Source organism: Brienomyrus brachyistius, chromosome 6 (assembly GCF_023856365.1).
Source record: "Brienomyrus brachyistius isolate T26 chromosome 6, BBRACH_0.4, whole genome shotgun sequence".
NCBI lineage: Eukaryota > Metazoa > Chordata > Actinopteri > Osteoglossiformes > Mormyridae > Brienomyrus > Brienomyrus brachyistius.
Window position 1 is genome coordinate 29,901,759 of NC_064538.1, and position 13,545 is coordinate 29,915,303.

General features: G+C 39.0%; 1 protein-coding gene across 3 annotated transcripts in view; it reads left to right on the forward strand.

Moving 5' to 3' along the window:
- Positions 1-13,545, forward strand: part of LOC125744407 (contactin-3-like) — a 60,962-nt gene that overhangs the window by 32,526 nt on the left and 14,891 nt on the right. For 2 of the 3 annotated variants that reach the window (XM_049016176.1, XM_049016175.1), the window contains exons 5-12: positions 3,374-3,469; positions 4,344-4,547; positions 5,006-5,108; positions 6,389-6,573; positions 7,330-7,466; positions 7,786-7,918; positions 8,803-8,953; positions 12,796-12,923. In XM_049016176.1, coding sequence (XP_048872133.1) covers positions 3,374-3,469; positions 4,344-4,547; positions 5,006-5,108; positions 6,389-6,573; positions 7,330-7,466; positions 7,786-7,918; positions 8,803-8,953; positions 12,796-12,923 — 1,137 coding nt within the window. Of the gene's footprint in view, positions 1-3,373; positions 3,470-4,343; positions 4,548-5,005; positions 5,109-6,362; positions 6,574-7,329; positions 7,467-7,785; positions 7,919-8,802; positions 8,954-12,795; positions 12,924-13,545 lie in introns of those variants that run through there. The other variant, XM_049016178.1, reaches the window with a different exon arrangement.

Consider the following 13,545-nt stretch of genomic DNA (forward strand, 5'->3'; position numbering starts at 1 on the left):
GCCTGACATAGTTGTCATTTTCGTGGAACCCCGCCAGGATTTCTCAGTTAGCTAGAAGTCATGATTGTCCAATAAGAGTATAGGTAAGGAGCATTCCCTTTAGACAATCATAACTTCTCTATAATACTAGCTTAAGTTAACCCAGCTGAATGAGAAATCTTAATTCATGGAACACCCCCATGATCTTGAGTCAAAGGTGCAGTATTTCACTGTCATTTTAAGAGCGCATTATCAAAACAGTAACACGCACCCACATAGGCCCATGTACGGAGCATGTGCGCTGCTTGTTATACGCACAGCAGCGCACAAATATGCAAAAGATTAAAAATAAAAAGATTACAATATGAAAGATCTTTAATGTGTTCATTAAAATATTTTAAGAAATCAATGTCATAGTGTTTAGTCTCTGGATGCCAGCGGAGCTGCATGACTTATGATTCATTTGTTGTATGGCTTTGTTACAGGTGTTTGCTTGACTATGATTATTTTCAGGTAAAAAACTAAGTCAAGCCTGTAGCCTTAACAAATTTTAACAGTTAACAATTAAAACAGGCTCTTTTTGCATAATAGTAAGCTAGTTATTCACATAGGCATATTTCACCCTGAACAATGTTTGCAATAACAGGTCTTAGATCTGTACAAAAACATTCCACATATTTGTGAGTTGTTTCAATTTTATTGCAGTTATATCATTTGATTTGCTTGCACTTACAGTGAATGTCAGTGTAGTCTTGCCTTTCAAAACACACGTGGCCCTGAAGTGCTTAGACCGGTGTCTGATAGTGCTTTGTTGCTTTTGTCGCAATGTGTAAACGGCAAGTGGTTCCTTTTGTGGTTGCTTGCAATGGCAAGGACTGCAAAATATCTGATTTGCCCTTATTACATTTGACATTAAGTAGCTATACAGTTTTATATTCACTTTTCCTTAGGCAGGTTCTTACATCCTCAGGCACTGAAGTTTTTTGTGCTATCATTGGCTGGGCGCTCATGGGAGTGACAAGGAACCTTCAAACTGCTAACTTACTTCTGAAAGTTCCAGGATACTCTGGCTGTGTAAAAAGCAAATTAGGCATAATCAGTCATAATATGTTGGGCTGCAAAGGATCCATCAGGTGCAAAAAAGAAGGCCGCATTTGTAGTCTGCATTTGAAGGAGCTTTCGGAATGGGTCGTCACACCATTGTGTCGCATTTGGTGTGCAGCTACATTTGATGGCCCATCAATACCCTAATGACCCCCCAGGGAGCTGTGGTCCACAATTTGGGAAATGCTGTGGTAGACAATGGCTTTAATTCAGGGGCTGTATTCTTACAAGGCTGTATTCGAAGTCCAAATTCATCACAGTGGTACGACAATGCCAGACTCCTTCAAATGTAGTCTAGAAATGTGTTCTTCTTTTGCCGAGTTGCAAGGAATCCACTCGATGGATCCTTTGCAGACCAACATATTGCAAGATTCATTGCAGCGAGGTAAAGTGGGTGTTTTTCACCTAGGGAATAGGAGCAGCTCTTCATGACTCAAGAGTAAGGGTGGGATCAGCTGTTGACACAAATAGGAAATTATTCACAGACTGTCCCATTGGACAATGCTTTCGGTTTGACCTTCCTAGACCACATCCTTTGAAGGATGCAGCCCCTGAATTAGGACACAGCATTTGTGATAACTTCTGTTAGCACGTCTGTGAGAATCACATGTTATGTTAGCATCAGTTGTAAGCTGAATTTGCATTAGCTTGCATAAATTTACATACGAATCTATTCCATTCAGTCATTCTCTAGTACTTCTTTAAGTAGGAGGTTGGTAATTTTCAAGTTCCAAGTTATTGAAAATACATCAATAGATCAGAATGTGCTATAATAATAAGTAAAGGAAAAACCACTGTGAGGTTTACCAGGTACCATGGCTAACGAAGAAAAAATAATGATAGAATAAACTAGTCACAGTTAATTTTTCAGAAGAAAATTGTTTCAATTAGCATTTAATAATGATCCAATGTGCTCTTAAAAATATAGTCCCAATAAGGATAGAATGTTTGGTCAGGCTACTCACTGGAACCATTGGTAACCATTAAGTTACCAAAGAAACTGTTAACAGACAGACGCTAGCATTATGAAACCATGGAGAATGATGCTGATAAAAACAACTGCTTATTTATTGGTGGTAAAGCGGATCATAGTTGATCCATGATCCATACGAATCTCCCTATGGTTCGATACACATGTGAACCACGGATTAATTGCAAAGTTTAACCATAATAATGTGAAATACAGTTTTACTGCCACTGTTGTTTTTTTACAGAAATAATCCGCTAAATCTCAATGGCATGTAATTCCACAGAGGGCTTGAAATTAATTTTTCACAACTGGGGAGAATTTCCCCCCTTATGTGTAACACATAGAGGGGCAATTATAGATATTCGGTGAGAATGCAATGAAATGCTGTTTGAGTTTCTACAATTCTTGTTTTCCTTTTGGTTATTTTGAGATCACAAGAAAAATAAGTCATAATCTCAACATTTTAAGTCATAAAACAGATAATGATTCTGCAAACACATTAATAAATCTTAGGCAGCTAAAACTACATGTGCAGTTATAGGAAAACAATAAACACCAATGTGACATCTCTGCACCAATAAGAAAATAGTACTTAACCAACACTGTTGTGTAATAATAAATAATACAGAGAACATGACCTTTTCTTCTTCAGAAAACACATGCATATTGATTTAGATTAACGGTATCACCCTGCATTCTAACAAATCTGATGGTGATGATGCAGCCAGCTGTATGGTTCCCGGTGGCAGGAAAAGTGCCATTTCTTGCCTCCCAATTGAACCTATCGGTCTGGATCACTGTTTTCAGCAGAACATACTAGAAATTCGAAATCATCTCACAACCCACCCCCTGTGGAGTAACAATGTTGTATTTTTCTCTTTCCCAGAGTTTGCTTTTTTTTTCTTTTTTTTTTTTACCTGGCAGCCTGCAAGGAAATGTTCATTTTGTCCCATTTTGCCTCACGTTTATTTTTTCAAATTCTTAGTCCATTTTAGATTTCCTAGTTATTTCCATTGTTATTGTCAAACGGTGAATAACCCTTCACCACTGCACTGCCTAGAATAACTGAACTGTTTAGAGTTTCTCCTGAAACACTGCCAGCTCCTGCATTAACTTCCTGCTCTGCTCTGCACCCTTTGAGGTCTTTTCTAAGAGAGTTGTCTAACTTGTTGACACACCAACCTGGTTGTTTTTGTTGCCTTTGAGTTCTGAGCGCTATCTGCCTATTGTGACTAAGACTGTCACTCCATATCAAAATGACTAGCATTGTTTTGCATGGAGTGTTAAGAAAAATAAGTCTGTTTCTGTCTCCCGTTGCAGATTTGGAGATGTTTAAGAGTCAGACGAGAAGCGCCGTCTCTGTTCGGGAAGGACAAGGGGTCGTCCTGTTGTGTGGCCCACCTTCTCATTCTGGGGGCAAGTCAACAGTCATTAGCTACTCATTGTGCTCAGACTACATTTATCAGAAAGAGAAATTTTTAAATCAGCATAGATTGCCCATGCCTAAGGACAATGCGGAAAACCTTTTAGTAAATATTTTTGATTTTTCATTTTCAGCAAATATATATAACTTTCAGTGAATCTGTGTATATATGTGTGCGTATATGTTTTTTTTTTTCATTTACTACTTTTTCTTAATGTTTTTCCTGTTTATGAAATACAAAAGTATGGAGAGTCACAAGTCGGGAACTTAAAATTTGACAGCTTGTGTTATTGCATAAGAATGGAACAACTTTATTTTAATTAAAATCATCGTTAAAAACGGACCATAGTGTAGTGTGAAATGCTTACCATATGGTCCTGCTAGGATGAGCCATGGGATTTCTTCTTGCTAAGAAACCATAGGTGTGGGCTGCTTTGCAGACTCCCCTGGCAGCCCGCTCGTCCACTGGCAGTCCGCTCGTCTGCTTCTTGTTCAGTCAAGAACCAGTGTCGTCCACCCAAAATGCTGGGATGTTGATCAGAACCCAGCCGTGTACATACACATGGAGCAAAGCTGGTCCAGGAAAGCTCTGCTGTATTGATTAAGTTCATAACCCTGTTGATCTGATGAATTAATCAAATGTAAAGGTTGAAATATGAAATACAAATTCTACAAGGCTTTGGTGGGGCTCATGGCTGAACATTTTGGTGGACATCTTTTAGTTTTCACCTCATTTTTTTGTGGTGGAGGGTTGTCAGCTCATGGGAGATTTATTTACACAAACATGTTCTGAAAGCATAACATTTTGTGTAAGTAAAACTCCCACGCATTTTGACATCAACAAAATAATTTTCTTTCTGTTTATAGAACTTACTTTCACATGGGTCTTCAATGAGTACCCAAACTTCATCCAGCAAGACTCGCGTCGCTTTGTGTCCCAGGTGACTGGAAACCTGTACATCGCCAAAGTGGAGCCGTCAGACGTTGGCAACTACACCTGTGTGGTGATCAACAGTGTCACCAAAGGCAAAGTTCTCAGCTCACCCACACCACTTGTGCTGAGAACTGATGGTAAGATCTGTTCACTTCTTCTTAGTCCCTTGAACAGTTTTTTGTAGGTATGACTTCTTCTTACTTTTTAAAAACAAACACATTTGGCCAGAAGCTTGAGCTATAGCCTTCTTGTAGATTTAACCACAAACCTTCTATGTCTGGTAAACTTTTCATTATAAGTTATTACTAATAATGTCTTAATAGAAGTATTTCATACCTGTTTTAGTGGGGAAAAATTCCTATCCTGTAGCTTAAAGTGCCAAATTGAGATGTTCCATTTTACGTGACTTCACTGTCCTTCATTGACTGCTAATATAGCCACCATGGCTGCTTTGTACAGATTGGATGCAAATTCCAGAAATATTGTTTTGCTGTTCTAGCATTTTTTTGCTATACTCTTAGGCATATATCTTGATGAATTATGTCATGAATTATGGATGCGGAAAAGTAATTTGTGTATTGCCTATCTATCGCAGGAGCAATGGGTGAATATGAGCCCAAAATAGAAGTTAATTTTCCAGAGACTGTCCCAGCTGCAAAGGGGTCAGCTGTTATGCTGGAATGCTTTGCCCTCGGAAAGTAAGCAGTGTTTTGTTAAATGTACTTTTTGTCGAAAATATTTTTCGTCGAAGAAAAGGCCTTGATTTAATCTGGGGAGGATGAGGAGACCTTCCTCTGTATTTGAATGTATTTCTTTTCTCTCTTTTAATCTTTTTTTTTAATTGTAAGGTCTGTATTTACAATTATGCACTAGATAAACAGTGTGGAAGATGGATGGATTGGTGTATTTTTAGATATACTTTAAATAAGAAAGTGTAATTTGTATATGTTTTCCTTTATTGTATGCCTATCATGTGGTGGCACTTTTGATGGATTTCTCAGCACTCATTTGCAATTGGCCAAGTCATAAAACGCGAAACATTTCACAAAAAGATCAATGTCTGACTCCTCCCAGTCTTACAGTAGATCAGGGGATTTCAGCATCAACAGCTCTGCAAAGAGCAGTAGAATGTTTCTCAGATGAGGCCAGCTGCATGGTCACATACTCTCAGCAAAATGTCTTGGAAAGTAAAGCTTTGCAAAATGAAAGAATTTGCAAAAGAAAAGAAGAAATCTACTTTCACTGCTGTGAAATCATTTCGTTTAGAAGCTGGCTTTCAGATTTTGGTTAAGATGTTATAACTGTGCCCATGAGCAAGACACTTTACATCACTTCAGGAAAAGAAATTAATTTGTATAAATGGCTTACCACCTTAATTCATGGCATTTAACTAAATGCCTCTGACTTGAGCAAAGCAAATGCATTATGCAGTGTAATACAGGCAGTGCCCAGGTTATGAATGACATCTTTTCCCTAAGTCTGTTTTTAAGCCAGAAAAATAAAACAATACATAAATACAATAGTAATTATGCAGTAATAATAAAAGCAACTGCGTACGGTATTGTACTGTATGTCTAGCTGACGAACCGCTAAAGCCGATCAATGTTTTGCATTACAAATAACGCATGTATTTTATATCATGCTGATATCATCATGATTGTATTTAGCCTGAAATTCATGGCAGTTCGTTCATAAATAAGAGTTATCCGTAAGTCTGACTATCTTAACTTCCCTGCAATGCGAACAAAATTAATAACAGTTACCATTTTTTTGTATACATACCTTGTGACATGAAAGATATTTCAGCTTGTCACCCTGAATTTTGAGTTGGCATTTTTAACACTTAATACCTTTAAAGAAATGAAAGTGAGTTGGCCAATAAATGATGATACATTTAACTGTAACTCAGAAGAGGTATATTAATAACATGAACACTCCAGATAACTGTTCAGTTTTTTCCTTCCACTGGTCCTTGCAGTCCAGCTCCCGAAATCACATGGAGGAGAGCCAATGGTGTCCCATTTCCGAGCAAAGTGAAGGTGCAGAAGTCAAGTGCGGTCCTCGAAATCCCTGACTTCCAGCAGGAAGACGCTGGGGGCTATGAGTGCGTTGCTGAAAACACCAGGGGCAAGAACGTGGCACGGGGGCGTCTGTCTTTCCATGGTGTGTGTAACATTCTGGGAACTCCAGTGTGTTAGAGATTATCAGTTGGACGAGGAGGGATAGCGTGGACTGCAGATACTGGGGGTGTGACTAGATAGCGGGAAATGCAGTGCATTTAACGAATGTTTCTGTATGTGAAAGCAGCTCTTGCCTATAATAGGTAAAAACAAGCGTTCTCTGATGCATCACAATTAACTTGTGCAAAAGCTGCTTTACTCAAAGGGAGATTATCAGTGCCAAAGAGGCGTCACTCCTCATTACCGAAGCCTGACGTTTTACAACGGCTGAGGGATTCTGGCCGTATTAACATTTTAAATGCTTTCACAGTAGCATGCCATTAATCATTACCTATTCAGTGGCCAGCTAGCCTCTGCAAGTCTGCATGTGCTTCTGCAGTTGCACGTGGGAATGCACAATGTGAAATGTGAGTTGACAAGCATGCCGACAGGAACGGCACTGTGTATATATCCAAGTGACAAGAGAACTAAATTACTTCCTTTGAGAGTTTCTTGAAAAGGCTGTGGTTACTTATGGAGGTGAAGAGTAGCGATTATATTCTGCATTTTGCTGAGAAATATATTAATATTACGATAATTGCACATGGCTGGATAGTGAACAACACTCTATGGCGCAAGTGTTTGTTCTGTCCTGGGTCTTCAGGAAAATTGCGTTGCAATTCTCTGTGAGCGTGAATCACTTTTATTCAGAAATTAGAATTTCTGCGTTTTTTTAAACAAAAAGTGTCTGTCTTCACAGCAAAGCCCCAGTGGATCCAAACTCCGACAGACACAGCTCTGGCCATTGGAGAGAAGCTGCTCTGGGAGTGCAAAGCCAACGGGAAACCCAAGCCATCCTACAGTTGGCTCAAAAATGGAGAGACCCTCTCTGCAGAGGTAAGATTCTATTTCCCAGCAGTCTCTCTGTTCACTGTCAAGCATGGTACACTGGAAAAGGGTTCTATACTTTTGTATAGATTTAAAAAAAAAAACAAAAAACATTAGTAATAACTAGTCAACTAAATTTTGCGATCATGAATAAGAAGGCATGGAAAATAAACCCCTGTAATACTTATGTATTAACCTTTTTTTTCTTGCCCGGAGTTCTACATCGGTGTGTGTGACCTGCCATATTACTGATGGCAATATCCTGTCTTGCTCTTTATTATAGCACCTGAATGGTCAACATAACATTGTCTCCATTTGTCATCATCAGGGAGGAAGGGTCCAGGTGGAAAACGGAGCTCTATCTATAGCAGCAGTGAACCTTTCCGATGCCGGGATGTATCAGTGTATAGCCGAGAACAAACATGGCGTCCTCTATTCCAGTGCTGAGCTGCTGGTGTTGGGTAAGCCCCCCCCCCCCTCAATTTTTTGGTTCCTTTCTATGTACAACAGAGGCTTTGAGGTTAATGGTTTAGACAGTCCTGCCTCCTCCATGTAATCTATAAGCAGTGGAAAAGTCACAATACACCACTCTGTGGGAAATAGGAGTGGGTGTGAAGGTTTTTTTTCCATTTTTTTTTCCAAGACTTTCTTTAAATGGATCATGCGACTTTTGAAAGGGCTGCATTGGGCTTCCTGCTGCTATAAATCCCATATCGATTGTCTGAAAAGACTGAAGCAGTTTGTCTTCCTCGTGACAGTATGAGCTGAATCTGAAGATTACAAATGTTACAAACAATGAGATATTTTTTATTATATTGCTGGTTAGATTAGGCTGGTTAAAATCCATGACAGAGACAAATATATTAAACTGGATGTCTTTTTTTCTGGTATTGTAGGATTCACACTATCAATGATGTCTCCATAACTTCTTAAAGTCAAGTATTATTTTTCTAGAACTGCTATGCTATAGGTTTTGTCACTCATGTGATCATATTAAAATTCATATGGTGCCAGAGCTTCACAGGGATGGGTCAATTTATTGTTCTTAAACACCGAGTTGTTTCCACCCCAGAGCCAAAGAACTCATGCTATAATCCTGTCATGCCTTTCAGAAGGTTTGGACTCCATTAAGCAGGCACCGCTGGTGAAGATAAGACATAATTTTTACAATGTCACAGGTCAAGGTGGTTTCCATGCTCCATAATGCAGGTGTTGCTCAGTCGGATAGGAATTTGTCACACATCATGAAGTCTTTGATAGATGAAGACATAATGGATCATAATGAAAAAAGTTCTTGAAGACTTGAGAACAGCAGAAGCACATCACCACTGTATATTCTTTGCAGCATCACCTCCTGACTTCACTGGGAGACCGCTGAGGACCTTGTTGAAAGCCAGGGCTGGCAGTGAGGTTGTGCTGGAGTGCAGACCACAAGCGTATCCCCAAGCGGTCACCCTGTGGAAGAAGGGCAATGAGATTCTGCACAGAACCGAGAGGTGATTCATATTGTTGTCGATCAATAAATTTGCACTATCTACACGTTTGCAGTCGGTGAGAAGGATACAGGAGAATTTATAAACGTAACTCAAAGGAACACAGCATCAGTCCAATTACACAGAATTAATTTTTCTACTTTGTCTGTGTTTTCTGACTTCAACTGTATATTTGCTTACACAAGACAAAAATAACGATCCCCTTATGATTAGCAGCTTATTAGGATGCCTCCTTGTTTTTTTGCACGGCTCAAGTGACCAGACGTTTCATGCTGATTCAGTCCACCTGTATAGTTAGTGTTAAAATTTAGTTGTATTTTTTTTCCTCTCACCCCGATAAACATGCCAGTAAATTCCCTCTGCTTTCCATATCTGCAATTTGGTTTTCTTTCATTTTACCTTCTCAGCTCTTTTGTCATTTTAGACGCTGGCCCAGTAATCCTGTTCACTGTTCACACTGGACTGGTTCTCACTGCCAGAGACTGAGAATTCAGATGGTCAAAAATCAGTCATTAGCATTACAGAGAAAAAAGAAAATTGAATCAAAATTAAAACTGAATCAAGAATGAATGGTTAATTTTTAAAAAATGCATCTAACAAGTGAAGAGGTTTAAAGGCCTGTGTCTGATTATCAGAGAGATGACACTGAAATAGGAACAGACAAACACTCAGAGGAGTTCATGCTTTGTCTGTACAATAACCAGCTGTCTGGGTGTATGGAGACAGCATCACTAACTACAATTACAGTCTGCATGTATAAATATAGTATCACTAACCACAATTATAGTCTGTATGTATGGGTACAGCATCACTAATCACAATTACAGTCTGGGCGCATGGGTACAGCATCACTAACCACAGTTACAGTCTGCATGTATGGGTACAGCATCACTAATCACAATTACAGTCTGCATGTATAGATACAGCACCACTAACTGCAATCACAGTCTGAGTGTATAGATATAGCATCACTAACCACAATTACAGTCTGTATGTATGGGTACAGCATCACTAACCACAATTACAGTCTGCATGTATAGATACAGCATCACTAACCCCAATTACAGTCTGCATGTATGGGTACAGCATCACCAATCACAATTACAGTCTGCATGTATAGATACAGCACCACTAACCGCAATTAAAGTCTGAGTGTATAGATACAGCATCACTAACCACAGTTACAGTCTGCATGTATAGATACAGCATCACTAACCACAGTTACAGTTTGCATGTATAGATACAGCATCACTAACCACAGTTACAGTCTGCATGTATAGATACAGCATCACTAACCACAATTACAGTCTGTATGTATGGGTACAGCATCACTAACCACAATTACAGTCTGCATGTATAGATACAGCATCACTAACCCCAATTACAGTCTGCATGTATGGGTACAGCATCACCAATCACAATTACAGTCTGCATGTATAGATACAGCACCACTAACCGCAATTAAAGTCTGAGTGTATAGATACAGCATCACTAACCACAGTTACAGTCTGCATGTATAGATACAGCATCACTAACCACAGTTACAGTTTGCATGTATAGATTCAGCACCACTAACTGCAATTACAGTCTGCATGTATAGATACAGCATCACTAACCACAATTACAGTCTGCATGTATGGGTACAGCATCACTAATAACAATTACAGTCTGCATGTATAGATTCAGCACCGCTAACCACAATTACAGTCTGCATGTATAGATACAGCATCACTAACCACAATTACATATATGTGAAAAGGCTTGGCTTTTGTCCTGTTTTTATTAAGAAGGAGTGAATATTTTATTATTAATATGTAAATATTAATAATATCTTTTATAATGTTAACATACTGTGTTTTTAATTCATTCATAGCAGCATTTCCTGACATCCCATTGCAGGGTCTTTCTGGGCCTGCGTCCAGGCAGGTCCTGACCCTACACTGGACACACTGTTAGGGAAAAGGCATGGATGGATGGAAGATATCCTGAGCTATTTTGAGTATGCTAGCAACAAACATAATTTTTTACAATTGCTGAGCTGAAATAAGTATAACGCATGTAATGCCATTAATCAGTCATTTAAATGTGAAACTTGGCCTTAGAATTTTTTTAAGCAAAATTCTTTAGTACAGGAAAGGCTGAGCTGGTTAAAAAGAAGCCTGTTGGACTAACTAAAGAGAACCTTTTCCTGGCAAAATAAAGAACTTGCCAGCATATAGAATGATACAACGGTAGAGGTATGAGGAACAAGTGAAATAAACTGGTGCAGTTAGAATCACCCCATTCCTGCCTAAGATATGTCCATAATCCATGTCATACAGAAGTAATAGTAGCACTCAGTCAGTATTAATTTGGAGTATTGTCTAGTTAATGGCCGTGCCAAGAGGCAGATGCCAATGACAACTGATAAAACTTTCTTTTTGTAATTATGTCACCCTAATATATTTGGCATATTCAGGACAGATTTTCTGTGAATTGGAACAGTTTAGGCTGTGGAGATTTCGAATGATTTAGCTTAATGCTTTGATCAGGAGAGGAACAGAGGATTGTGTAGCAAATAATAAGACTGTGGAATGAAAAAGAGAGGGACAGGCCATCCAGGAAGGATTTCATTCCATTCTGGGAAAGGAATTGGTGCAGTCCTGTGTTAGCAGGCCATACCACCAAAGAAAGTTATTTTAATGCTACATCTCAGATTCGTTCTCGTATGAAGGATTAATTTTTTTGTTTTGTTTTGGTATGTTTGCTTTTGTTTTTTCAGATTACTTCTAAGCAGATTGAAGATGTTTCAGTAACTGGGAAAACGACATAGCTGTTTGTTCACTTCTGGACAGGGCTCAAATAAAGAATGTTGCTGGGTGGAAAAAGTTATATTTTTTTTATTAGAGGGAAAGAGTTTTTCTTTCTAGGGGAACTTTTCAGAGAGTGTTGTCGTGTTCCAGAGTCCAGATATGTAGTCATGACCAAGGTGCTTTCATTTAATGCAGAAAGAACTTGATTACTTATGGTCAAATGAAGGGTTTATGTTGAGTGGAGGGAACTGCCCATCTGCTAATGGAGCCAGTGGATTGGATTAATATGCTAATTAGCACTGTAGCTCTGAGAGCTGTGGTGTTGTTTGCCCAGTAATATTTTTTAAAGGAATCATAAAAATGCAAAGAAAGTTGGAGATATGGTGGATTTTTGCTGAACAAACATATGTCCCAGCAGAAATAAGTGGGTTATTTTGATGTTAAATTCCTTGCAAGCCCAAAGCTAAATATTGGCTTGTTTATTAGGCAGTTATTATATGAAGATAAAACACTAATTAAGTGACAATTCCTGTATATGAAATCTGTATATTAATGAATGCACTGGGAACTGGATGCCATGCGTGAACAGGAAGAGTATGAGGTCATTTTTCAGCAAACAACTTGATTCTTAAAGCTGAAATTAATTCCTGTAGGGCCTGTGGCTTCCCTGCAGTTTCATTGTGCTGTCGGTTCACATTTTGTCTGAAGTTTATATGTCAGGTATGAGGTGCTCTTGACGTGATGCTGAAACCCTCACAGGACTAATTACTTAACTAGTTTTTTAGACTGAAAATCAATGTCGTTCAGCTTCTATCTCCTCTACCATTACAGCTGTAAGGGAAGGCACAGAACTGAAATGATTCATGCTTAAAATCTTCAGCTAGTGGGAGAACGAAAATCCTTTTCACCGTTATAACCAGAGAGCACGAAACAGCGTCACCACTGGGCTGTACTGTACAGTATGTGTGTAAATGCCATAATAACATCAGATTATGCTGACCTTCTCAGAACATCCAGACAGTAGCCTTATTGTAAAATAACAGTTTTCTCCAGGATTTTATTGCTTCCTGGTGGCACACTGAAAATAATCAACGTGACCAAAGCAGATGGAGGAAGTTATACGTGCATGGCCAGAAACCAATTTGGGACTGCAAGCACCACTGGGAGACTGCTGATCACAGGTGAGACCATGAAATTCCAGTAACTAGGTTCATTAAAGTATAATTAAGAAAAATACATCTCGGTGCCATCCAGTATCCCCATGCAGCTTCTTAGAACCATAAAGCTCGGCAGTACAGTTCTGCAACTAACAGTATCTGTTCAGTCAAACCAAAGGTTTATCTTAGGAGCATATGATGCTATCTACTCAAACTGCTTGACCTCAGGTTGCATGGTAGCTGAATCCCATGTAAGCGATCTAAAGCCACTTCGAGCTCTTTTGTCCACCAGTACCCCAGAACTGTTTTGTGTACGATAATGGTGCACATTGCCAATCCATGATTATGATAACCATTTACGTTATAGCCGTGGTTTTTGTTCTCTATATGTAAAGAGAAAGGGTGTCTGATGCTGATATTTTGCAGTTTCCACCTCATATATTACTCGACTCACTCACTAAGCATCAGTACGTATCATTTGTAATCTAATTTGACTTCATTAGTCTGACCTTTTGCCCACCAGACCACTATACTCCACTGCATTCACTGTTTTCCCCATTTATATGAAACCATGCTGGCTGCAATTAGCATTCTCCCTCTCATTATATTCTGCAGAATTCTGCATTCCAGATAGTTTCCCACTGAT